At 53.2% G+C, this 27,109-nt stretch overlaps 5 protein-coding genes across 5 annotated transcripts; 3 read left to right on the top strand and 2 right to left on the bottom strand.

Annotated features, from left to right (window-relative positions):
* Window positions 1–2,267: 2,267 nt before the first annotated feature.
* CGCS363_v000947 (uncharacterized protein) lies at window positions 2,268–5,848 on the top strand (the record flags this gene model as incomplete). Its single annotated transcript, XM_036632796.1, has 2 exons — window positions 2,268–3,587; window positions 3,644–5,848. 2 exons carry the CDS (start codon window positions 2,268–2,270, stop codon window positions 5,846–5,848), a joined length of 3,525 nt encoding a protein of 1,174 aa, XP_036502253.1.
* Window positions 5,849–16,648: 10,800 nt separating this feature from the next.
* On the bottom strand, window positions 16,649–19,261 carry Rad17 (Cell cycle checkpoint protein RAD17; the record flags this gene model as incomplete). The annotated part of the gene is made up of 1 exon (XM_036632795.1): window positions 16,649–19,261. One exon carries the CDS (start codon window positions 19,259–19,261, stop codon window positions 16,649–16,651), a length of 2,613 nt encoding a protein of 870 aa, XP_036502254.1.
* A 675-nt stretch (window positions 19,262–19,936) lies between these two features.
* Window positions 19,937–21,260, bottom strand: gedK (Questin oxidase; the record flags this gene model as incomplete). Its single annotated transcript, XM_036632794.1, has 2 exons — window positions 19,937–20,724; window positions 20,777–21,260. The coding sequence occupies 2 exons, from the start codon at window positions 21,258–21,260 to the stop codon at window positions 19,937–19,939; spliced, it is 1,272 nt and encodes a 423-aa protein (XP_036502255.1).
* Window positions 21,261–22,588: 1,328 nt separating this feature from the next.
* CGCS363_v000944 (uncharacterized protein) lies at window positions 22,589–24,407 on the top strand (the record flags this gene model as incomplete). The annotated part of the gene is made up of 4 exons (XM_036632793.1): window positions 22,589–23,066; window positions 23,281–23,636; window positions 23,694–24,171; window positions 24,238–24,407. The coding sequence occupies 4 exons, from the start codon at window positions 22,589–22,591 to the stop codon at window positions 24,405–24,407; spliced, it is 1,482 nt and encodes a 493-aa protein (XP_036502256.1).
* An 889-nt stretch (window positions 24,408–25,296) lies between these two features.
* CGCS363_v000943 (putative dipeptidase) lies at window positions 25,297–26,776 on the top strand (the record flags this gene model as incomplete). Its single annotated transcript, XM_036632792.1, has 5 exons — window positions 25,297–25,501; window positions 25,563–25,791; window positions 25,849–25,912; window positions 25,968–26,088; window positions 26,139–26,776. 5 exons carry the CDS (start codon window positions 25,297–25,299, stop codon window positions 26,774–26,776), a joined length of 1,257 nt encoding a protein of 418 aa, XP_036502249.1.
* Window positions 26,777–27,109: the final 333 nt, after the last annotated feature.

The raw sequence follows: 27,109 nt of genomic DNA, 5'->3' as shown, positions 1-27,109 counted from the left end.
AATACCCTGGTGGTGGTACACAGTGAAGCATCCACATGCCTCACCTGAAGACCTTTTTGGGAGGGAGAGTGAGAGGGTGACCCTTTTTGCCATTGAGGGGTTGGCGTCTTTTTCTTTCGCGTACCTACCGCCGTACACGAGGGAGATCCAATGATTAGCGGAGTTGCTCACTTCGCGACCCGTGATGAAAGGGCTCGTAATGGATCTGAGGGAGGTTACTGATCTTGGCCGATCGCCGGTGCACCCAGGCTCCTTGGATGCTAAAGCAAAGGCTAACGCCCTCCTCCAACGGCTTGTCGGCTGCCCCCATGCAGGATGGATTATTCCCAGCGCCCCTAGAGCAGCATCTTTCGAGCCTGTATGTCTCTGCTGAGCTGCTCTCGTAAGTCGTACCGCAAAGTAAGATTTGACGCTGGTCAAGCCTCAAACGTCCACGTCCTCTGACTGCCGATCCAAATCGGCCATGCCCTCCCAGCAAAAACGTCCTCGTGCTGCGTCGGTTCACCCCCATCGACCGTTCCTGCGCCACCCTGGACGCCTCACAGTCTGAGTTGTTGGCCTGCGGAATAACATCCGTAAGAAAGTCCTGGGGACTACAGAGAGTCCTGGGCGCGGCACTGAAGAGAAGGGACGCCGTCGTGTGGGGTCCCTCTTAAGCTGCAGCAGCAAGTGCACGCAAAACGTCATCCCTCCAGCGAATCTTTTTTCCCCCTAAAAATGCCACGCTAAGGCTGGACCGTCCGAGGAGATGGGGTACGTACCGCAAACGGACAGACCAAGTGGGGCGCGTACAGTATCCGGAGGGACGCAGAACTGCCAGAGCTGCGCCGATTCACCGTGTGAACCCGCTTTTACATTGCGGAGTGCATCCATCCATTGGAGAAAACGGCAGGAAGGAAAAAAAAAAAAAAAAAAAAAAAAAAAAAAAAAAAAAAAAAAAAAAAAAAAGGATGAATGCAGAGAGGGAAGCATCGACACTGCTCCAAGGGCTGTCCCTGCTGGAACATGCATCCTCGCCCATCCCTCCGCCATGATCAATGTACCTGGCCCCCTCCCTCCGTCCAGTCCCCTTGGCTGACGATGGGCAAGGTACGTACCCGCCCTGGTCCACGTCGTTGGCAGTTTTCTCACCACCGACCCAGCACCAGCTCATCGGTGACCACCTGAGGGCAAGGCAAGGCACGGCAAGGCAAAGCAACGCCTCCTCACCTCACCTCACCTTGTCGTGCCATTGTCCACGCTCCCGTACCTGAACCTGGGCGCCGCCTCGCGACTTACGTACCAGCAATCCGTAACGAACCGTCGAACCCGTTGCCCTTCCACGTCCCTTACAAACAGCACGCAGTACAGACACAGTCCACTCAACACGTAACGGGCTCCATTCCATCCACCGAAATCCCTAAGCCCGCTTGAGGTTACGCAGCTTCTTCCCTCAGCTCAGCTCATCAGCACCGCGGAAGCAAAGCACAGCACAGCACAGCACAACCCGCAGCCGAGCCCCTCCTCTCCTCTCCCAGGTAGGCTCTCTCCTCTCTTCGTCCCGTTCCTCGACTCCCGGAAGCCTCCATCCAGCCTCACCTCACCTCGACCAACTCACACGCCCCCCTCTCTCGCCATCTCATCTCTCCCGAGTCCCGTCCCCGTCCACGTCCACCCGACCAGGGATCCAGCGTCTTGTGTCGTGTCTTACCTCTCACACTAGATCCGAGCATGTTCATGGTCTAGGTTGTGCCTGTGCTCGACAATACCTTACTTACTACCGCGTACACACGAATACTAGGTACAGTATACACACAAACAACCCAAGACCTTGGTCCAAGGGTATTGTGCACGCCATCAGATCCATTCCCACACACTCACACCAGCTAGTCCCGGTCGTGGTCTCAGTCCCGCACTCGCCGACTCGTTTCCTGGCCCTGGGCGTCCTCCACGTCCGTGGTCCCTTTGTTTGAATTCATAATACCCGTCCGCCCCGTCCGCCCTCCTGCCACCCGAAAGTCTGCTTTTGCCTACTTCTTGTCTGGACCAAAACTGTTTGTACCTGTCTGTCGAAAGCTGCAAAGAAAGAGAGAGAAAAAAGTCGTTGGATGCCGAGAGAGACCACACCAGCTTCGGAGCTCTCTAACATCGCCTCGGTCCAGCCTCAACCACATCCAACCATTTCGATACCCACGCCTCTTTCTTTGCCGCAGCAGGTGTCACACAAGCCAGGTTCAGCCGGAAACTAGACTAAGCAAGACTGAAAGACGCAGTTCATGTTGCCCAGCATGACGTCGAGTAAGTTGTCGGTTTCTCGTGCCACCATTAAATCCTTTGGCCACTTCTCCTTCTCTTCTTCTCAAACCAATCTCTCCGACCCCGTCCCTCCCCAGTCCTCCCGCGGCCACAGACACCACAGCGTCTCCGAACCCGTACACGACCAGCAAGTATACGGAGAAGCCGTTCAATACCCCTACAACACCAGCGACAACTATTCTCGCCCACAGCCTCCCGTTTCCCCGAAGCGATCCCGCACCGAAACCGACCTCAAATCACAAACACGACCTACCACCCGGAACGGCCGAGATCACCTGGTTGTTGAAGAGAGGGAGAAGCCAGCCGAGCCAGTGCTCGCGCCGACAAGGCCTCCCAACAACAGAAAGTCCCGATCTTGGGGCAACCGCTTGTCTGCTCTGTTCCCCTCGCTCATCGTCCAACCAACAGATCAACCCGCGCATCCTCCCCCGCCGCCGCCTCAGCTGCAGCAGCAGGTCCCGATTCACCGCAAACCGCTGCCCGACGACTCACCGACCTCGCCCTCCGACAGCGCGCCCTCATACCACACGAGTGAAAACCCCACCGTCCGGCCAGTGACGAGCTCGGGGTTGGGCCTTGGGATCGCTCCTCCGGACGCTGAATCCCTCGACCCACAGCCGCCGTCTGCCCCTACTGATGCACCGCCTCCTGTTCCTTCAAGAATCCCCGCACCGCTAGACTCTGAAGCCATCTCCTCCGCCCAGGTCGAGCAGCCTCTGGTCTCTCCCCCCGAACCTCCCACACCCACGACACCAAACACAATGGCCGCCCCCTTGCCGCCTCAGCAGGCGCCTCCGCCGGTCCCGGCGAAGCTGCGCAAGGAGAAGAACCTCCCGACACCTCCCCCGATCCCGGCAGACAACACCCACCTGCCGTCCCCGAGAGCCGTCTCAGGGCCCGAAGTGGTGTCGCCTGGAAAGCTCAGGAAAGAGAACAACGAGCCGCGCAAGAGGAGCAGCTCCTTTCATCAGGGCCGGAGAGGCTCCATGGCCTTCCTGGGTCTGCGATCGACGTCCCCAGGTCCCGATTCGAGGGGAAGAAGCACCTCTGCGCAACCGCCCGGCGGCAGGACAAACACTGGCAGCTCCGCCGCGAATGACTCTACCGGCAGCGGAAGCCCGACCCGTGATGAGAGACGGGGTCGCCTTAGGAGGAGCTGGCTTCCTGGCGGCGGAAGGTCGCGGTCCAATTCGCAGGACGTCACCGGAAAGTCCCAGAACTCACAGGCCTGGGTGTTGTCGCAGGACACGGTCGGCGATTACAACACATCGTTCCTGTTGAACGCGGAAAAGGTAAGCTTTCACGCACGTGTTGCGCAACATCGGACGGGAGCTAATTTGCATGGCAGGTCCCGGAGTTGTGGAACGAAAGCGGCAACGTCTACGTTTACCTCCAACCTAAGTCCGCCAACGGCCAACCGTCGTTCAAGGTTCCCAGCTTCTCCATCATCAACTCGGTCATCTTCAATGAACTCATCCAGGCGGAAATGTCGTCGCCCACCGGCCGTGCCCGCGGCAGGAGTTTTGGTGGTCGGGACAGCCTCTCGGTCGATGACGCGTTTTCCCCGCCAGTGTCGCCGCCTTTGGAAGGTCAGGAGAGCCCCGGCGATGCAAGGTTGTATCTGCCGGCCACGCCCCCGCAGTACACGCAAAACGGTCAGCTCGCGCCGGGCCCCCAGCTCCGTGCCGACCTCGACCGGCTTATCGCCGTCCGCAATCTGTTCGCCTTCCTGACCGGCCAGCCGCTGGTCGCTACCAAGGCGCACCCGACGACATTTGCGGCCTTTTGCCAAATTTCCAAGCTCTTGCAAGAGTATGGCTTCACGAACATGGATGGCTCATCCTTTGGTGAGTCCGTCGACCTCAGCTTCGGCTTCTTTATGGAGCAACTGGCGTTGGCCGATGTGCGACACAGCCGCGAGAAGACGCTCGAGTCCCTGATTCTCGGCGAGCGCATGCGATCGATGGAGTTGTACAACGAGGCGTTTGCACACGCGGTGGGCAAGTACACCGCCATCATGGAGTTGCACTCGCCCCTGTTCGAGCAGGTGTCCGCGTACACGAGACAAAGACTGGAGCGCGCCCATCTGGACCTCGTCAACAGACAGCACAGCGTCAATGTCAGGCTGGAGCAGTTTGAGTTCCCGTCACTCTTTGCGGGCATCGCCAGCTCGACGTCGAACCCCGAGCTCAAGGCGATTCGCTTCAAGGTGTGGCAGAAGTACTTCAACAAGATGAGGTCCTTCGTCCTGGGCTACTACAAGACCAGCTTCGGCGCCTGGCCCCCGAAGGCCAGCAGCAAGAAGAACCCCTTCTCCGAGAGTGGCCTCAACCGCCTGGTGCTGAAGGCGCTGTACTCTGACATGTGCGCGCTGTACGACCTGCTCGTGGACCGCGACAACATCACCACCAGAGTGATTGACGGCAACGCGGACGACGACGGCAGGTCTACCGACAGCCCAATGATTGTCAACCTGCGCAAGATGCTCTTCGAGTTCGACAACTCCACGCCTCCCGTGCTGCCGCCGGTCCCCTTCGACGTGCCCAAGATGCCCACGATGAAGTCCATCCACGCCAACTACGACTCCCTCGCGCCCAAGGAGCAGGCCAAGATCGACCGCAAGATCAAGGAGCATGAGCTGACCCTCATCCTTCAGAAGGCGTACAACTGGGACGCCAACAGCATCAACATCCCGTTCCTGCTCGAGTTCAAGGAGTTCGAGCAACACGAGGGCAAGGGCAAGAACGCGGCCGACCTCGCCGACCAGCGCATCGGCTACTGGCTCTTCCTCTACGTCGTCATCCAGTCGCTGCCCATGCTCACGGTCGACGCGCCCAACCTCAAGTTCAACGAGGGCGTCGAGTACTTCCTCTGCGAGCCGCCCGTCGGCAACCCCCCGTGGATGGAGGACGCCCGCCACGTGCGCAAGATGTGGTACGAGGTCTCCGGCGGCACGGGCTACGTTGAGCTCTCCGCCGACAGCGTCATGTTCAGCGTGGAGGCCATCCACCACCGCAGCCACTGCTGGCTCGCGGCTAAGGAGTGGGAGGGCCTCGGCGGCTCGGCCGCCCCGCCGCCGCAGGACGCGGGCATGTCGCCCCTCGAGCCGCCGCGCCCCGTCTTCCCCGGCCCAGACGGCATCGTCGGCAGCCCCCAGAGCCTCGGCACGCCGCCCCCGCCGGGATCCCCGCAGTCGCACCTCCGCCCGCGCAATGCGTCCCCCGGCGGCCGCCAGCTCGGTAGCCGCAACGCGCACCGCTCGAGCATCATCATCGGCCTCGAGCCTGTCGGGTTCGACGATCCGTCGGGCATGGGCATGCCGGGCGACCGTACGTCGCGCATCGCGAGCAGCGCGCGCAGCAGCTCCGCCGGCTCGCGCCCGCTGAGCATGGTAATGCCGCGCTCGCCGTCCGCGACGAACCTGCGCAACATGTCCGTCGACGCGACGAACCACCACAGCAACAGCAACGACTCGGGCATGACGTTTGACGACATCCTCGGCGGCGGCGGGGAGGACAAGAAGGCCAAGAAGAAGAAGGGCAAGTTCTTCTAGGCGGTCCTGTCTTTGACTCTTGTACATGTGAGGAGGGGTGTATTTATACCACCAAAAACCATAATCTGGGGCTCTGCTTTTCTTGAATCATTTCACAGCGCGCATGGTCTTTTTTCACGATCAAGCTTGGATGGGCTTTGCTGTCTTGCACAATCGTTTTGCATTTTCAACACCAAAAAAAGGGAGAGAGAGAAGGAAGAAACTGGGGTATTTTTAACGATTACGTCCATATTGCGAGAGAAGCGGAGGAAGCATAAGGCAAAGGGGAAAAGAACACACTTTTGGAATTTCATTTGCATTGTTGTTTGAAGGGGTTGGAGAGGGAGGATACCATAAAATATTGCATAGTTGGGAAAGGAAAGGATAGGACGTGAAGGGAGAGGGGGAGAGGTTGATAGAGAAGTAATGAGGCCTTTAGGGGCATATTCAAGTTTGCAGAAGTCTATTCTTTGAGCGTTTATGGTGATGTGATGCTATGTGAGATGAGATATGAGATGAGGAAGGGGGGGCCTTGGAGAGGTTAGTAAGTAGGTGGGTGGGATATAAAAGAGATGGTTCGCAGGAGGGATTTAGCTGGCGCAGAAGGATGAGAGGCACCAAGAGAATGATTGACTCGAGAAATGCTGACTCCTAAGTTTATTGCCTGCTCGGCCGGCTTTAGAAGAAGATGGTGGGCGGGTGATGATGTTGAAAGAGGGGGATTTAGCATGGGTATTGGGATGGGATGTTCCGGAGAGGTGGGAGAGGATGATGGACGGCGGGGGCTCGGTTGGGATGAGAGGTGTGTTTGGCTTGGATGGGAGTTATGTTGCCGATGCGGTGGTGATCTTGTCGCTGAGAGTATCCTGCATTGGATCCACAGGATCTTTCCGTACGGTTATTGTTGGTGTTGGTGGAGTGTTTGGTGCAGGAGAACCGATGTCTTATACTTGTCTCTGGGGATGGCGGGGTAGATGGGAAAGGGATGGAAGGCTGGGGGGAGGCTGATGGGATAGGATGGGTTATAAAGACTATCAGAGGGTGAGGATGGTTTGTTCAAGCACCCAATCCTCAAATCGCGGTAGATATGGGTTGTTGGGGTGGTGTCATCTTGGATGTGAATTGGGGACCTTGAGATTTGTCCGCTGGCTTGGGGCTGGCTGCCTTTCGGATAGGAGACTCGGTGGGTAGATGGGACGGGGGGTGTATAAGCCGGGGGTAGAAGAGGAGAGAGAAGGTGAAGTTGAGATAGGGTGAAGGAGACCAGGTTCATTTGGGACGGGTTGGAAGACTGATGGGGGTTGGCTTGTGGTGGACCATACGTGGGAACCTGGGGCCATCGCGAAACATGAGCGATATCGCAAATTGACTTGGGAAGATCGAGACTTGGAGACATGCGGGGTGTTTTACAGCGCTGCTGGTTGTTTGTTTGTCTGGATTCTTGGGGATGGAGATAGTTTGGGCTGGGTTTGCCCGGGATGATATAAAGATGGGGGGTTGAGGAGTAGGGGGGGTGTGCAAGTCAAAATCGCACGGCGAGTCTGCGCGAGGAGAATGTCTGGGCTGTATTCCCCGATTTCAATTCAGCTCTTGAGAGTAGGGGCTATCAATCAGGGAGAGGTCTGCGTTGGTGGCTTTGAAGGCATCGGCATCACGGTGTTAAGAGCCCAGGGCCGGGGATTCGTCTCGAATAACATGGGGACACAGAGAGTGGACGACGACGGAGAGATTTCAGGTCGTGAGATTGGGTATCTCGCTGGGGATAGACGCGCGATTTGACGGGTTGGCATTGCGCGTTGCCTTGCTGTTTTGCGGAAGGACTACTCAAACACTATATTGCTTGGCTGAGGAGCTTTCTTTTTGGGACAGCAGGCGGGGTCTTTATATATTGGCGCCCTTCCCTAGGCGGTCTAAGAGGTGAGACGATGGGTGATCTTGGTGATATGGGTTCTGTTGGGAGTTGGGCGGGTGTTGAGGAGAGGAGAGAGGTGATGGTTCGGTGAGTGGGAGGTATATATAGGGCACGGCGAGGGGAGATACGATGGGTCCGCAGCAATCCATAACCATCAACAGTAGTGGTCCAATGTCGAGTTTCGCTCTGGACTCTAGCTCGTAAAGATGGGAAATAAGAGCACAAATGTGGGTTTCTCCCACGCAAGACTCTCCTGGAGGAGTGATCCGCGGCTTGTACGTGGAGGGAATACGTCAGAGATACTGGAAGAGGGCGACGAAAGACGAGGTGACGAAGGTGACAACAGAAGTCTTTTGATAGAGATGGTTTGGCGGGGGCTGGGTTGAAAATCAAATGGAGAGGACAAGATCTCGCAAGAAAAGACTACAGAGAAGAAGTCCACAATTGTTGATGTGAAGGGCATAATGATCATCAGTGGCTGGTTTTATATCATTCTGAGATTTGGGCTGAGCGTTGCCTGTCGTGTGTGTGCGTTTCCTTGAGATGGAGGAATTGACGAGGTGGTATCTCGTGTTGTGTGAGGCGGATGAAATGATCTTGATGAGCTGGCCTGGTGACGTCTGGTCCCGCAGTACATAATATGGTGTCATATTCATGCCCAGTCTCTAGAACAGCAATCATTGCGGCACGGTCTCTTGAGCTATGTAAACTTGGTTTGTCTTTGATGGCTGGCGAGCGTATGCCGATAGAGACTCAGTATCGGCTGAAGCTATTGTAGCCAGTTGTCGCGTTAAGTTTGGTGCCCGTGAGTCTGTGTATTCTTGCCTGATACGGCCGGAACGATGGCTGGAGGGCGGCAGACGATGAAGGTTTTGACAACAGTCAGAGATAGGGAACCAGTTATGTTTGCAATCAGGTGTCGTTATTCTCATGTGGTGGTGAGGTTCAATCCCAGAAAGAGACCGCGCAATTGCTTTGTGGTAAGCAGGATCATCGGCAGGAGCGTTCTATGGATTTTTATTCTGAGAGATAGACTTGTAGTATTAGGAGACATTGAGGGGCTCTGCTTGCTAGCTGGCTGGTATAAAATAGAAACAGGCGTGACGATGGCTTTCTACCAGGGCAATCCGCTCGTTTGATGATTGGGCCGTGTGCTCGGGATGTCTCGACCGTTCACAGCGCAAGCCAAGAGTGAACACCCGGCGACAGACAAGCTTCTCTACGATGCGAGGTTTGTTTCGTCACGGGATGATTCGGGAGCGATATGATCTTGAATCACGACGGTGGAGGACGCCGGAGAGCGTGGTAGCCTCTGCCGCTGGGGTGTAGTAGGCGGTGTGTGACTTGGGGGATTAGCGAAGATATAGCCTGGTGTATCTTAAACAAGTTGAAATGGGAATAAATCATTGCGGCCGAACTTGAACTGGATCATGAAGTCCGGTCTTTTATACCATGGCGAGACGTACTTCGCTCTGACGTCTTGACCGGGCTCGGAACGATGGCGGGCAGCAAGCATTGTTGGGGGGACGATCTAGTCGTTGACCGCAGGCTTAGGGAGTGGAGAGAAGGGTTTGTGAGTGTAAAACAGGACCGATCCAGATTGGAGATTCATCAAGCAAGATATCGACGGACTGGTCCATTGTGTTGAAATCATATAGTTCGATATTCTAAGAGGCGACAGGAAGTTTTGAAGTATGTCAATCTGACGTGCAACGATACGCAGCAATATATCCGATATCCGAATCACCGTAAACGAATATGGAGAATACTTCAAGGGGGGACGAAAAGGGGGGCTGATGACCAAGATTGGGAGACGTGTGCGGGAGAACAGGCTGTCTTCGCAGTTGGGGCAACTGTACTTGCTGGCTGGTCATGCCTATTAAATGCTCTAATGGACGGCCTCTTACTCGATTGTTCTGACTCTCAAGCTCAAAGACTTCAACGGAGTCTGCCTTTTAAATGACATCCCTTGGTTATCTTGCAGTTTCCCTTGCGACGAGGGAGCAGGCAAGAACGTGATGTAAGAATCTGAAGTATCATATAATACAGAAAAGTCGTCTCGCAGGTGATTTTAAGTGGGATTAATACGGACGTCTTCATCATCGTTTGCAGTGGGCTGTTTCGGGGCGCTGCTCAACCTGTCTACTGGATCGTATCAGATTGCACCAGAGGTTTCTGGCAGCGAACTGGTGGTGTTCGGGTGAGTATCCCTTTCCAAATGAACAGAAGATGAAGAAGAACGGCGGCTGGGTTAATGGCTGTGGTGGTAGTTCATGAGGTCTGCTTGGGTGTGATGTTGGGGGCGAAGTGTTTGACATGGCGAGACTTAGAGGCTATGAGCAGAACTCCAGTCAAGCGCCAATGGACTATTCTGTCTATGTTTTGATAAACAACACGACAGTTGTAGTCCTTAAATATTCTGGGACGGCGTAAAGCTGATCCTTACCCGATGCATCATGTGGTGCTCAACTGCAGCTAAACCTCTGGAGTAGACCGGAGCATCAATTTAAGCGAGGCGAAGAGATTAATCTGCACGAGATAACAGATATATATTTACGACCGATCAGGGTGCCATTACATGCCAGACAAGGATGTTCAGAGCGTCTGCACCTTTGTGTTTCTGGAGAGAACGTCTCTATGTGATCCATGGATCTTGTTCGTACCTTGAATCTTGTGCGCCTAAGCCTATCGAAGATGGCTGATTACGTTTTGGACAGGAGGATGTTTATTCGGGTGAAGATATAAAGCTGTTAGAGAGAATGATGGCGGACGTCGTTCGTGGGTGGTGGAGGCAGACGTGCTGCCCACGGGTAGCCCCTGATTCTTCGGGGGGCTCAGTCATCTTGAATAGAAAGAAGGAAAACCGCACCCCTTGATCAGAGCATTGTCTCTCCAAGTCAGATTCAACAAAAGGAGCATATACATATCTTTACATCGCCGCAGCCCGACTTCCACTGAGGTCTATATAAGACTGCCACAACCTGAATCATCGTCTACGAAATGTGTCGGAGACAACTTCCCTGTACAATCTCTTCTGGACACTCTCAGTTAGCAACCATAAGTGAAAGCTGGCTATGCTGGGTCCCACTGGCGAGCTGAATGGTGCAGCAGAGCGTGTCGGTGATTACGGGATCGAAGATGAATACCGCTGTGATGAAGACGATGAAGGATGATATGCAGAGGCAAGTATGGGCTAGCCTCGATATCCGTTCTCCTTGCTTGGTCTACGCACGCCATGGGTTCAATGCTCTGAAAGCATCAAGGCGGCCTTAGATTGCGCTTGAAAGCCCAGTATCACAACCCCTCCAACACCCATTGTGGTTGCTGATCTTGGTTGATGATTTGGTTCGGATTTATACCCATCAGAGCCACATGATGTGGGAGAGCTTGATCATGGTGCGCAGGACTTCCGGACACTGAAAATGTGTCGCCTGCATAAGTAATGACTGCCATCGCAATATCTCTATTCACCCGAAATTATGATGAAGGCGCCTTGATACTGGTTCATGACTTGATTGCTTGATTCCCATCCGGCCCTGGTCTTTCTATAAAACCCGGGAGACGGCGCCTTGTGAGGATCTTCCAGCATCATGCCCTACGAATTGGCGTTCTCTGTCATCTCTCGCTCTCTGATAGTGTTGTGCCATAGCATTTCATATGCTGGGCTAAACGAAACCTTCACGTTGATGCTCTTACGAATATGCCAACCGAGGTGACCCACATTGGTCGACTGCTCTAGCTGGCGCAGGAGAGGACCGAGATTCATGACGACATGGACTCGGCTGATTTTGGGTTCCAGAGACCGTGAAGCACAGAGTGAAATTGCTGCGTCGGCTTTATAGGTTACTTGTGTTGGTGCCATCGATATGATCCTGACCCCTGGTTTGGAATTCAATTTTGGATGTTGTAGAGTTGATGTTGGCTAAGGCTGCTTCTACACACGGAGAAAGTCAAAAACAAAAACGTGAAGAGGGTCCAAGAATTCTTGAAGCTCGCTGCTTCTTGTGTAACCTCACAGTGAGTGCCCTTATCATCTCGTCAACTATTCAAGCAAAACAAATAAGAAACAACAATAATGGAGTTTGTTGGGGTCGCCCACTGCCTACTCAGCATCCAATTCACGATCTTACCGAAAGATGAGCACAACAAAACATCAGGGACTCCTCTCGCAGCGTAACGTGATCAAGGAACACTTCAGTTACAATTGTGCTGTACTAGCTTTGGAGTACCGGGGAATTACATGATATACCGGAAAGCGCGGCGAGTGTCCACACGGGTTATCCCTCGCCAGCACATGATAGCGAAGGTGGGCTTGGGCGCAGGTCTCCGATGCAAGTCCGCCCGGGTCGTGACTGTGTTTCGGGTACTTAAGACAACACAATCTGGGATTTCTAAAAGTTGAAGGCCAAAAATGTTTTGAGGCGTTTTGCAGATTCCTTCGAAACGTCCAACTGATATCTTCTCGTCTCATCCATGCCTCCCCTGATTCCTAGCTAGCTCATCGATCGTCACGAAAACTTATGATATGCTATGTATTTCCCCACAATAAGCGCTGACGAAAGAGGAACAGCGACAGAGGATGTAATCAAACGCTTAAATCTCTCGAAATGCTGTAGGAATGTTGAGGGTAGGAAACCATCCAGAGATATGGGACAGGATCCATTCTGGAGACGAATTGGTCGTTAAGGTAAAATATGTAATGTACAGCCGCTTTTTGCATACAGTTTTGCTATCAGATGACAACTCATATCATGACTAATAGTCTATTTCTTTTGAATAATTTACTTTTGAAGTCGTCCGTACCGCCCATGTCGTCTCTGTCATCTCTATGGTCGTCGTCGTCCTCTCTATTGTCATATACCCCCACTACCCGCCCGGATAGCAAAACACTTCACCTATAGAAGCATTGCGAGTGAAGATCGCAAAGCTTACAAGCATCATTTAAGAAGAGATTGAGCAATTGACGAATTTCAGAACCAGCCCAAGGCACAATGAAGTACTTGACATGCTGGCTGTGCGTTAAGAGAGCGTATGAAAACCTCGGTATGCTGGTGAAGATTTGATGTCTCCTGCTATAGCCGATCCCGTGGCTGACTCGCCTGAGGCTCACTTTCTCCCCTAGCTCCTCGAGAGCTATTCCGCGACTATTACTCCAGGAGTGTTGCAAGTTCACGCGGATCAATTCAGATACCTTCTATGATATGGGCATTGCCCCGATAGCCTACCCGTCTTCTTTGTGGACACTATAGTGCGGTCAGCATATGCAAACGAAGCCGAAGGCACACCGTTCGAATCTGCTCTCATATGCTGAAGTGAGGAACAGAGTCGTCTTTTATGTAGAATCATAAACGAGATGTTCATCAACTTAAGACACGCAGTAGAAAGGGGTACGTTGCTCGGAAGGCTCTATGAGAATGGACCCTGGTGCGAAAAGGTGATGTCAGGCTATCTTAAGCCCGTGGATTCTTGAGAAAGTCAAGAAGAACCCTGCTGAAAGCCACGGGAATTTTAGAAGGCTTCGTCAGTCGTTGCGTTAAAAGCCCCGAAATGCTCAGATTGGGGCTTATTGTGTCTTGCCACAGACAAGTACACGCTATTGACAAGCCACGCAAGGTCAACTTCGGTCAGAACCGAAGATAACTGAATAAGCTTCAACGTATCAAATTCAAAGAGCGGCAATGAAGGACAGCATCGAGGATGCGGTGCGAGTAGTTACGGCGTAGTATGGCAGTACCTCTTTCGCATCATAACCTACGTTAGGTGTTCCTACAGGACGCGAGAAATATGACCATGAAGAAGAATCCGATTTGGAACCTGATTTCTCTGCTCCTTTGGCATGATTTCAAGTCACGTAATTTGCGAAATGAGATTTATAGAAGATGCAACACGGGTGCTGTATGCGCTGCTACGTAAGATGTCGAGACTTTGCTCCTCGAGTCGCAGTATTTAGGGGAGCGTTCCGTGAGTTTGGATGAGATCTAACCAAGACAATTTTGCTTATTGACCTGACTGTGAAATACTGCCCATCACACGACACGCTGACCATTTCCTGCACTCTGTCTACACCTACCATAACCAGCTTGAGCATGACGGACTTGTTCCTCTCATACTCGCCTCCTACCGTCGGTTCCCAGCACTCTCCTCACTTTCCGTTTATTCAGACCCATTCGTCGCCTGGGAGATGATGAGATTGACCAGGCCCCTCTGACGCGTTTCCAAGCAGCGGAAGCGGCCGGCGCGGATACGTAGTCTGCTGAGTTCTGAGAACATGCGATCTCATTCCAAAGTGCGGTCAACCAATGCAAAGCGGTCGATTGTCACGACCTAAGAGTGCAAGGCAGCATGGTTTGTTTTAATAGCGCATACTTGAGGTATCATGAATTTTTGAAACCTGATTTCTCTACGGCGAGAAGCTCGCTTGGCGGTATATAGATAACGTATCTTGAAAGATGTGGAAACTTATGGACCAGCCCGGCAATGCGGTCGCCTGGTTGCTGAGACTTGGTCACGATACTAAGTCTTTTGTAAATACTCGTGCGAGATGTCGATGTTTGTGTGATGAGAATTGATCTAATAGAAGAGTAGCGTCACGTATACGTGCAATTGTAGGAATAAGCATCAGACAAGAGTGAGGGAGGATGATCGCAGCAGAACACGGGACCCATGTCTTCCACGCTGAGGAGGAGTTGTTCGCTCCGATGACCAAGTACTTAAAAGGAAGGTCATCAACTACGATGAAAGTATGCCAAGGACTACAAAAATCACATTGTCCAAGGATTCAAGAGCTGTCGAAGACGCGCGGCTCTTTATAGTAACATTTCCAACCCTGTTGTGTCGTCGTCTACCACAGCCGGGCGTTCTTCTCAAGTAATTTGATATTCAAGAAGCAGTTATTTTACAGACCTCACAAGGAAAGCCATTTAATTTCCCTGCTGACTGTGATGGAAGAAGTTTAGGCTACACCTGTGGCAAAGGCACAGTTTCAATGGTCCATTCGGCTGCGTGCTTGTCGCAGGTAGCTTAGACTCGCTGGAGGTTTCACCTCAGGTATACTTGCAGGACGAAGGAAGGGGTGGATGACAACAATGGAGTCACGGTGAATCTGCAGAAAGATAAGGTGTTGAAACCTTCTTCGCTGGAGAGAAAACCTGGCAGGTGATGCACAGGTATCGGGTAACGAGAATCCACCCCATCAGCAATTGGTGTCTCGGAGGAAGCAATCAAGACCCAGGCGCGCGACAATATATACCCGGACGTTTTGATACTTGCAGTAGAGAGCTGTATAGCCAAGTCTAGTTGCCTGATTACTTTCTCTGGAAACTACTTAAATTACCTCACGCTCAGAGTAGGGTGTGATCTCCTCCACGAAGAAATCGGTGCAACTATTTCCGAATACTCGTAGAATTTGGAGGAGTTGGACGACACTTCGAACAACACCAGAAGAGGAAGTGATGACGAGCATATGTCTGTCTGCTCTTCTCCAGTTGCCATCTCTATTAGAGTATCATACAAGAATAAGCAGATGCCCGACACGCCTGAGAAGATGCTGTGATCGAAAGAGAGCCTTGGAATATGATGCGAACCTCGGACTCGGAAGAACCCTTCTAAATCAGGCTACCATCATGTGATTAGCAGAGGGGCATATGTGGTTGTCTGTCTTGCTACGAGAAGCTTCTTTGCCCACGACTTTATACTACCAAGCTCGGCGCAAGAAAAGCACCGATTTAGGATGGGGACTTCTCGGTAGACATTTGGATTGCTCTCAGATGGGTATAAATACCTACAAAGAGTCGTGGAACCAAAACCTCGAAAGCCACGGCAAATAGATTGATCGTGTATATGAGGTTTTGGCGGTGGCAATCTTGTTTGGTACCTTGCTAATGTCTCTTTATTCTGCAGGTGTCTGACATAGGACAGCAACAGGATACTGATTCTCGGACCCAAAATAGCCTCGACGAATACCAACAGAACGACAGCAATGAAAAATAATCATGCCACGTAGTGAGTGGTTTGCAGGACCGTAAGCTTCATAGCCGCCCTTCGCTTTGACGTATCCCCTGTAGACCATCAACCTCGATTTTGACGTGATCGACTTGCCGCTGGATCGTCCCAAAAGAATTTGCATCACATTGCCTGACCTTCCACTTTGAAAGCAAACAATGCTCTATATATACCCCCAGTATACGCCACTCGCCAGCCGAAGAACGGGCAACCGCGGTCCAAGACTCACCTATTTAAAGAAGTGGGCTGCAGCAGGTAATCTCGTATCCCACAGCCCAATAGTCCCCATCTACGTCGGACATTTCCATCAGCAAGAGGGATCCAGCTGCGCTATTCCAAACCCCATCTATTCGGCCGTCGATACCCCCCGCGTCTGCGTGTCTGCGAAGGGATTTATTTGGTTCTTGTCTTCCTCTGTCGCCGTCGTGCCCCTCCGTCGTCCGTCACCGTCTTCTCCTTATTCCGTCAACACAGCGGAGTGTCTTGTCTGGTAAAACCCGGCAGCCAGACTGCCTTTCATCTCCGTAAGGACCAAAAAGTGTTGAGGTGATCTCATACTTGCACCAGTTCCAACACAGGTACGCCTAATCCAATTGGCCTTCACTCAAGAAGAGTGACTGTGCCCCTTCAAAGCCCGAACGTCAACCCCCTGTGCAATTTATCAAACCATCCGCCCCTCGAACAACGCAGCCCCCACGATATAGCATCAGTACAACGCCCGGCACCCATGAAGAATTGTGAAATCGCCTTGTATTCATCAGCAAATAGCCCTCTACAATACCCCTATTCCACGCTCAAAGGCGGATGCCAACAACTCCATTTTCCCACCAACTCCACGCCGTGAAGTCCAATCCCAGTTCCAGTCCCTTATTCTTTGTACAAATAACTTCCTCCGATGAACAACCCTCTCAATCGTCCTCGATATCGTCATCGCTAATGACCAAATTCTGCACCTGCAGCCCTGCCACCGACCCATCCCCCTTCTGCCGGATCGAGGCCCCCTTCTTGCGGGGCGTCGACTCCTCTGACGGTTTATCGGTCGCCCAGGCATCCCCCGTCATGATGTTATCGTCCGGCGCGTCCTCTGCATCCTCGTCGTCTGCTACTTGGGCCCCGATGCCCTGGAACGAGACAACCTTCTCGATGTCTCGAAGTTTGAAGGAGTGGAGTGTTGACTTGCGGCCGCGAATGATGGCAGCCATGTATGGGAGACGTTCAAGAAGCATCTCTCTGCGCGCTGAGCTGCCGAGGGAAAGAAGCGGAGTAGAGTCGGTCTCTGTCTTGGTGTCGTTCGTCGGTGCAGGTTTAGACTGGCGCTTAGCCATCCAACTACCGACGTCCGTCTGCTTCGGTCGTCGGAAAGCGCTCGCGCTGTCCATCAGGCCCTTTCTGGGAGCACTCTCCTCGCCTTTCATGAGTTTCGTGGACCAGACGTCGACCAGACTCTCAAACTCCTCCTTCTGTCGCCACAGCTTGATGCTAGTCGGGTAGAACATCTTGTACTGGTCCCCGCCCTTCGACCCAGTCGCCTTGCGCTTGACGGGCGAGGGCAGTGAGAAGAGCATGCCACGCACGGCGACCTGGAAGGCGATCTCATCTTGCCGGAGAACGTGGCTGCCCGAGTCTCTGCCAAAGCCGGCGTACGCACCCCTCCCGCCGAAGAAAATATCTGACGACGGGCAGAGCAGGTCGCTCTCCGAAAGGTACTCAATGCAGCCATTGACGTAGTCCAGTGGCGTTGACGCATCCATCGGCGGGACCGTCTCGCAAGAAAACATGTAATTCTCGTGAAGTGCGGAGATGAATGTTTGCGTATCAGTGCCCGTCTCTTCTATTAACGTGTCGACCATTACTTCTGACTGCTTCGGTCGAGAGTGGTGCGCGAGGTAGCTTGGTAATACCTCGGCTGGGTTTGGCCTCGTGGGTGTTTCTTCTCTTTTGTTGTAAACCACCTTACCCACAGCGTGGAAAATACCCAGACTGGCTTCGCGTTGAGATATCAGCTCCAGGGTGTCTTGCTCCCCCTTCGTCATGGAAATGCCGGCCTTGGCGCCCTTTGATTGCTTGGATAAAGCAACTTTGGCACCCCAGTCAGCGTCCTGGTCGCCCTTCAAGCACATGAACTCCAGCGACGAGATTGCACTTCGAATGTCGCCAATTTCACCCAGTCGTTTCAGCACTTGAGGCCCCGGAGTGCGTTTCCGGCCAGACTTGCGCGCCTCCTTCATGACCACCAGCTCCAGTGCTTTCGCGAGGAGCGTGGGCGCGATGGCGTTGAACTCGATGACCCTTGCGCCGGGGTGTCGCAGGATATCGGGCCCGAGCAAGCGATGCGCAGTGAAACTGTCCGCCGAAGCCGAGGTCGTGGTCAGCAGCGTTTCCGAGATGACCAAGACGATCGGAGTGATTGCCTCATGTGAAGGCCGGCGCCCGAAGGCAGAGAGTGCAGGCGTGTTTGTCGCCAGATAGTCCAAGATGGTATTTCTGAATGAAGTCAAGGCTGACGACGACCTCGAAAAGGTGTTGGGAAACTCCTCCACCAGGATGATCTTCTGTGATGAAGGGTCCGCCTTCTCAGTCTTTGGCCGCGGTGCCTCCGCCGTCAGATCCAGATCGAGCTGACCGAACTTCCCGCCTCTGCCTAGGAACTCCTGGAACTGCCCGGATGCAGAAGAGTACCCCAGGTTTGCACCGTTCGCACTGGTCGGATTCCTCCACTCCAGCAGCTCGGCGCCCATATCTTTAGCCAGCAGTCTCATCGTCGTTGTCTTTCCGGAGCCCGCCGCGCCTTTGAGGAGCAGCAATCGCTGGCGCAAGCTTCCGCTCACAACATCCTCCAACCATTTCCGCACATCCGCGACCTTCCTCTTGTGTACCGCGAGCTCGTCCAGGTTGATGGGCCCGAAGCGCTCTGACCATGGCCGCAGGTCGTCGTCGAGTGCTGCTGGTGTCGCCGGGCGCGTGGGCTTGAGGAACTTCTGGCTTGCAGTGAAAGACGCTGCTGACGAAGCGGGAGTGTTATCGCGGAAGCGCTTGCGCGCGTTCTGGCCGACTATGCTCGAGGTGCTTGCCTTCTGGTCCGCAAAGTCGTCGTCGGAGATGGGATCGCTCACGATGTCATCGAGAGGTACAGTCCTTGAGGAAGTAGACTTGGCAGTCGTCCGCTGCGCCTGTTTCGAGAATAGTGTCATGAGGTCGCCGTTCTTCCCCTTCTCTTCGACCTTGACGCGCTTCTGCCCTTTGCCCTTGGCCTTCTCTGGACTCGTACTCGGGCTCTTGGTGCCCTTGTTCGATCCATTTCGTGCTTGGAGGACGGACGGTGCTGGTATGGGTTTGCCTGTGTCGGCGGTTCGAGATCGTGTCTTCGTCGGGCTCGGCGATGCGGTCGCGTTTCTGCTCCCAGCTTTGGAGTTCGGGGAAGAAAATAGATACTTCGTCAAGGTGTTCGTCTTTGGACGCTCGTCTTCTTCATCGTCGGATTCTACGACATTGCGCCGCCTTCTTTTGGCCGGCGGAGCCATTGAGAGGGTTGTCGTTTGGCAAGATTAACATGAGGGGTGCATGATCTCGGCGGGTGCAGAAATCAACGCGTCTTCGCTGGTGACGTTGACGAACGGGGGATGTTGAAAACAAGCAAAAGCAAGCAGGCGCACCTTGGGCGGCTAGTGAAGGCAGCTTCCTCGTCATTCTGGACCCCCACTTTGATTGGCACTTTACAGTGGGTGGGCACTAATCGGCTGCTAAGTTGTCGGTGCCTGAGCGAGCTTCGTCCCGCCCGGCTGCAGCTCAATTAGTGAACCCATGTACATGAAAGTACCTAAGTCACAGACTACCTAGAGCGAGACAGACACTTAAAACCAGTCGACACGGGAATGAAGTTGAGTGAAGATGTCAAGGAGGTTTGATTGATGATTGATATCATCTGTTTGATTGTTATTCTGTTGGTCACATAAGCGCAGGTGACTAAGTGCTGTTCGTAGCCCCTTAGACACCCGACACGGTGAAAAGTGACATACAAACGACTCCGCCCAAACGAGAGCACAATTACAATTTCAACTTCATTCTCATTATGTACGCCCTGTTGTACAGTATTAAACGACAGACTGCCGCGTATTCGTTCAGTTACAAGTTCGGTCGAGCGAGGGTCACCGCGTCATCGGCATATGCTGTTAATTCAGACATTGACTACTGTTGACTTAGAACGTCCATCCGTGGAAATTATCGACGAACGTAAGCGCAGAGGCGAGGTACCGCTCGTGGACGTCGCCCCACGTCCTCGCGGCTTCCTTCATGGCACGAATGGCTGTGACCATTAGATACGAGTCCCTTGCTTCAGCATCTGAAGAGGTACCTTTGACAAAATGAGCGTCCTTGGCCCACTGCGAGTTCAGGGCCGCCTCCTCGACGTGGCCCCAGTGTCGCTGCTTCAGGTCCGTATCGACGTTGTCAGAATCGATCTTCGGTCGCAGGAGGACGATGTACACCGCGAGGGTGAACAGCCACCATTGCCGGACCAGGCTCACGTGGAACTTGGTCGGGATGAATGGGATGAGGATTCGCACGGCGTGGCTCGTCGTCAGCAGGTGGACTGTGAAGAAGTTATAGGCGTGGGTGCCTCGTGGAACGGTAGCCACAAGCAGCGCCACGGCCAGCTCCTGAGACTCTTCAAATTGCTTCACGGGATCTGTGATGTTCCACGCATTCCAGTACTCCAGCACAAGATCCTCGTGCTTCTCGAACAACGGCTCAATGTTCTCCGCATTTGGCTCCTTGAAGAGCCCATCGAATCGCTTGTCCTTCGCCAGCTTATCCATGATTTCGAACGTCGACTTCGAGCTAAATGAGGAGGGCTTCGAGTACTTCTTGTGGTCAAGGTACTTGTGGAAAAAGTTGTAATTCGTCGTGGCAAGACCGAGCGCCTCGATGGCAACCTCCTTGCTGTCGATTTCGTATGCGTATCCGAGGTGGATGAGAGGGTGGCCGACTTCATGACAGGTCAGCATCGACACCAGGAGATTCTCTCGGGACATACGTACGACCACCAATAAGCGCATTTACCAAAGGCTCCTTGCCTTCGAACAAGAACTTATTCACGACCTTCTTCCAATCGTACCCGCAGCGTAGCGCCAGCTCGTCCTCAAAGAAGTCAACGTATGCCCTCTGATACCTCTTGTCGCCCAGGAAGTCTCGCCAGTCGTCCTCGGTGACCTCGTCAGGCGACTCCGTCCATGGCTCCAGCTCTTTCGTCTCGATCTCGTAGAGGTCTTGGAGCTGCTTGTCATTTGCGCCGAGCAGGTACGCCGAGCCGAGGATGTGCGGCGCATGGTTGTGAAACTCGAGGTTGTGATAGAGAATGGCATGGTTGGCGTGATTCGCCCTCAAGAGGTGCTTGAGGCATCGCGCGCGCTTCTCAGGGTCGGTCTCGACGTTATGGACTTCGACGGGAGGGATGTCGATGGCTTGGGCGTCGTCTCCGATGAGCCTGTTGACGATTGGGACGTATGATAGGATTCCTGCCATTTTGAGTGTCTTGTGGGTATATCTTAGAGTGGTTTTGAGCGGTTCACATTATTGGAGAATTCAAGAAGAAGAACTGCGGTCGAGGGGCGCAAAAAAGCAGCCTTCGACATGGCGCGATCCGAGGGAAGCGTTGGGACCTAAAAGTGACGTGTTGATGGGTTTGAGGGAGTGGGGTACGTGAATGCAGGGTGTGCACGGTCGATTTTGCAGGGACGCTCCCGCCTCTAAGGCGCTGAAGCGTTGGCAAGCCCAACCCCGCCATTCAGCAGATGGCGCTGCCCCGCTATCGAACATCTGGGTCCGGGGACTTGAAGCCAACAGAAAAGATTTGACAATGCATTTGTCGTCTTTGTCTACGCGAGACAACTCTGTTTTCTCCTTCTGTCCCTGTATTCTACTCAAGCATCTCGAGGATGTGGGTTCAACTACTACGGCAAACGGCGGAGAAACCCCCAAGGACGGCTGACGACAGGATGGGCAAGGGATCTCAACAAATATTGGGCTCATGGAGCCAACTCCCGCCATGGACATGGATGCAGCGCTGCAGCGGTCCGTCGGCCAAACTCCAGGTTGCACAACGAGGCTCGAGTCTTTGAGTTTGGGCAATCGAAAAGTGGCCATCAAACTTCATACCTCTCACCCGTTGTCCATGCCAGAGACATCGAGGTCACCTGCGCTGCTGCACACGCATCACATGTCTCTCTCAGGTCAAGATTTGACGCCCAAGAATGAGGACTGGTGTTTGAGTTTGTTAATCTAGGGAACCGTGTCTGTAGACCTGGGCATGAGCTGGTTTAAATACCCTGACGAGCCCCTGCTTGACCCGTTTCACAGCCATAATGTCAAGAGGTGTGAGATCTAGTCGACCCAAGTGGGTTGCAGAAGGATCTCTCGTCTCCGGATACAGACCGGGGACCCGAGACACCAAGGTAAGCTTGAGCTGAGAATCGTTGCTTACCTAAACCCGGGCACATGCGATACTGGACCTCGAACGCGAGTTTATGATATTCTCGGTGTATGTAGGGTATATGATTGGTACGGATCTATGTGGATTCTTTGCCATTGACCAATAGAATCCCAGTTGTTCACCGAATCTCGACATGTAAGTGCAGCTGCGATGTTGAAGGGGGTGTTAGAGCCTCACGGGAGGAGTGTATAATTTCCAAGCATCGGGTTGCGATACCTGCCAAACCCCTCCTGAACAACTCACAATTATCATCACGTACATACACCCGGGGTCTCTTTGCATCTGCAAACTTCCTCCAAACCCATGTCAAATTACTGGGTCTCATTGCCCTATCCACTAAGAAACACATATATCACCGAAGATGGCTCACTCACCACAAGATATTTACAAGTTCCTGGGCCAACAGGCGAGATGGAGCAGCCCAGAACCCTTCCCTACCTTCTTTGATGACGCCGTCTATTTCCAGGACTGTGACGGCGAATCCACCTCGTCCCCCTCTTCCTCTAAGGAAAGTCGTCCATCGCTCACCATGCTCTCCGCCTCCCCTCCTTCGCAACGTTCCCAAAGGACCCCTTCCGAGACGTCTTCGGCTGCCACTCCGGACCCTCCACCAGGAAGCTCCCCGCGCTTTGAAGTCCTTCTTGACCATCCCGTCAGGGGTTCCGACGAAGACCTCCATGGCCTCCGACGCTTCGACGACAAGTTGACAACCCCCCAACTTGGCGAAGAGGATCTTCCCAGACCGACCAAGCTTGATATCGCCGGTCATGCCAAACCCGCCAGGTCCCGCTTCATTCCAGACGTCAGCAAGGTCAACAGCGTACGAGATGCGGGCGCGTGTATGAGGTGTCGCTTGCAGAGAGTCTCATGTACAACCTCGGGCATTTGTGCGACTTGTACCAAGACATGCCCAAAAGCCTCTGACATCTGCTGTAATCGCAAAGACTTTGCAACGGTGGCTCGCGAGTGCTCATCAAGGAGATGTGAGGCAACCCCCAACTAACCCCCACCTTCGGAACACACCTATGGCGCTGGAATGCTGACATACCCTAGTTGCCGGCTTAACTCACAAGAATGACGATGTCGTCAAGGAAATACTTCGTTCTGCGCGACCAGAGTTTGATGCTCATGTCTTTAAGGGTCAGATTTTCTTGGACCGGAGCTGCACCGGCGCTTCACTCCCAGCCTGCCTAAGGAACTACACTTACAAGACAGTGGGTACGGACACCATCACCCATGTCGGATGCACTTTTTCGAAGTCGGACTTCAATCCAGCGTTGCTTCAAGACCATCAGCTTGAATGGACCGAGCGATCCTTGTCGCCCGAGGACTTCAGCACCTTTGAAGGTGGTATTGAGTGTCTCATCAGGGCATACGTCAGATTGGGCTATGCCCGTCAGCGTCCTCAAGTAAGACATCAACCCGACTGCCGCGCTCCTGTCTCATCATGTCTGACCTTCTCCTAGTTCTCACTTCTCGAGAAAGTTCACATCTTCAAATCCGCCTACAAGATTTGCAGGGCGCAAACCCTCTTCTTCGTCCAGCCAAACGGCAAAGGCGTTGAGGAATTACCTCTCCCAGCCCAAGCGGAGCTGAGAGGCGTCGCTCGAGCGGCCCTCGAATCTTCAGAGAGGGACATCCTCAGTGAACTTGACAAGTACCTCAAGACACCCAAGATCTCCGACCAAGACAAACCTGCGGTATGGGCCGCTCTCTGGCAACTCATGTTCGTGTACCGGGACCTGCTCCGCAACGTCCGGCCCTGGCGCAACAACGCCGAGGCCCTCTTCAACGCGGTCGCAGTCTTCTACGCGACATTGTTCCGGACCAAAGCTGCGCTCAAGTCCTTGGACGAGATTGAGTCTGCCTGGCTGCCTAATGACGCTCAACGTCATGACCTTGTCGGGACTTTCAACCATGCCCTGAGCCTGCGTGATACCTTCTGTAAGTCTTCCTATAGACCTTGCTTCTCACTTATACGTACAGTCATGACTTACACGCCGTTCTTAGACCAGAGCATCGTCGCCGGTATTGCTTCCATTGACGAGCGCCTCAAAATCCTCGTTGTGGACCCTGAGATGAAGGTGCTGAACCGCAGGGCGACTAACAAGAAGCCTGCTGGCGCCAAACGAGGCGCTGCGCATAGTCATGATGGCGACGAAGTCATGGGCGGCTGTTGATTTCTTGCCGTGTGTTTTTTTAACTAGTGGGACGAAAAATGTACGATGGATCTTTTTTTGATTGGCGGGCACCGGGCATACGGCGTTGAATTGGTTGCATGCATCGTGGAAATTTCCACGGATACCCGGGTGCGCTCATTTGATGGTATGAGCCGCCCATGATGAGAGATTGTCAAGCGATGCGCATGGGAGCCCACGCCAGCATGCTTCACAATTATGACTTAATGACTGGGGATCATTCTTATGTGTTTACTTACCATTTCATCTCAATTTGCTCATGAACTCGCAATTGTCAATAACACACAACTTATATGAAGCCATCACCACCTGATTCATAGAGTTGCGCTCTCATCGGCCAAGCCAACTCAACTAAGCACCGCTCCACGCGCCGAGGGAAAGACAGTCTTGAATGATGAACTTCCCTCGGAGCCGAAACTCACTTATCAGCCCGTAGCTTGTACTAACTTTGAGGCTTACCAAGACAATGGCACCATGCGTGAACGCATGCAACCAGATCGCTGGGACTCGGAGGTTCTCTCCTGTAAATCACCCAGGATCATGCGCAGTCTTATCAAGAGCCGAACATGCGGGGGTTCCAGGGCCAACCCAGGAACATGTCATCCGAAGTTGAGATGGATCACGGCCAAATCAGGATGCAGGGCGATATCTATGGGGTCGCTCCTTTTTGCGCGGGAAACGGCCGAGAACCCCACCACATCGTTGACCGAGGGGAACCTGGTAACCACGGAGGACCCCTCACCAACGCGCTGGTATCATCAACGATGCCAATCATGCGAGGTCATCATCTAAAAGACCTTCTAATGCCCTTTTGATTGATCAGAGCATACATCATCCACAAGCCAAGTAAAATAACAGCGGGCATCTCATGATGGCTTCACCACACCCGTATCAACAGCTTGACATCGATGAACGGGTGAAGCGAGTACTTCTGAAGACACCTCTCATTGATGGCCACAATGATCTTCCACAACAGCCGCGTTGCTGTTTCAAGGGCAAGATCCACAACAACCCCAAATTCGACTTTGCGAATGGCTTCCAGAGGGGAATGACGGACATCCCTCGTTTGAGGGAAGGTGAGTTGCTCTACACACTTGTAGTCGTGACACCTTGGGCTTTTACTAACACGTATTGAAGGTGCTGTCGGCGGCCAGTTCTGGTCCGTCTGCGTTCCCTGCCTGCGGTCCGCGGAGAACTTCTCGACGGCAGAGTACTCGACCATGGCGCGCGACGCTATTGAGCAGATCGATCTCACGCTGCGCCTAGTCGAGTCGTATCCAGAGACATTCGAACTGGTGAACGGTCCGAATGAGGTAAAGAAGATTTACGAGTCTGGGCGGATCGCGTGTTCGATTGGCATTGAGGGGTATGCATCTTTGAGCCCGTGTAAGTCGTTACTTGGGATATTAATTAGATTGAATAGGTTGCACATGGCTGGAAACAGCATCGGCATCATTCGCGCTTTCTATCGCCTCGGAGTTCGATATGTGAGTAATGAGAGACATGGCATGGTATCTGACATGGCTGACGTTGAGTCTCTAGTGTACACTCACCCATGTTTGCAACAACGCCTTCGCAGATTCGAGCACTTCGAAAGTCGGACCAGTCCACGGTGGACTATCCAGATTAGGTCGCTCAGCCCTCGTTGAGATGAACAGACTAGGTACGTCGTCATCAACTTCAGACTCAAGCACCATGTCTAACTTCACACAGGCATGATCGTGGACATCTCCCACGTCTCAGAAGACTGCGCCAAGCAAGTCCTCGAGCTCTCCCGCGCACCAATCATGTTCTCCCACTCCAACGTCAAGGGCGTGTTCGACTGTGCGCGCAACGTCCCCGACCACATCCTCGACATGGTCCCCGCAAACGGCGGCATCGTCATGGTAACCTTCGTGCCGGAGCACGTCGCCACCCGCCGAAAGGATGCCAAGATGGAGATGGTCCTCGATCACTTGTTCTACATTGCCGAGCGCATCGGATGGGACCACGTCGGCCTCGGATCCGACTTTGATGGCATTGCGTCAGTGATTCCTGGGCTGGAAGATGTTAAGTGTTACCCAGCGCTTTTGAAAGCCATCTTGGACCGAGGCGCAACGGAGGAACAGCTGGCCAAGGTTGCTGGAGAGAACATCCTTCGGGTATGGCGTGGGGTTGAGAAGGTGAGAGACGAGATGAAGGCGGAGGGTGTCTTGCCGGTTGAGGATGTTTGGGAGGGAAGAGAATGGTGGAAGTATGATGGATACTATCAGATGAAGGTTGATTACGATGAGGATTCGGGAGGGGATTGGTACGGCGTCCCTCCTCCAGACGAGGGTTTGTATCTTGATGATGATGGCGATAAACAGTAATCACCATCCATTGTCAAACATGAGAAATTGCGGAAAATATTCATGAAAACTGTCAACTTCCGACATTTAATATGTAAAATCAATCGTCTTATAACGTTCGCCATGATTTTCGCAACTTATACTTCGTGTCATGATGCTATTCGTAACATCACCAATTGTGTTGCGAGCAATGACCATACCAGAAGCTGGCCTCAACGTCACCCAATCAAGTTCGATCCTAGAAACTCGTACTTTACCTCAGTAACTATTCATCGTAGCGACTTTTGAACATCTTTCAAATGAATTATATCTGGTTGTGCAAATGAATTGGGGGTGCCGCAGAATACCCAACCA

Source organism: Colletotrichum siamense (assembly GCF_013390195.1).
Source record: "Colletotrichum siamense strain Cg363 chromosome Unknown KSG_Cg363_contig01, whole genome shotgun sequence".
Taxonomy (NCBI): Eukaryota; Fungi; Ascomycota; class Sordariomycetes; order Glomerellales; family Glomerellaceae; genus Colletotrichum; species Colletotrichum siamense.
The sequence above is the reverse complement of the archived record's forward strand: the minus strand, read 5'-3'. Positions and strand labels throughout refer to the sequence as shown.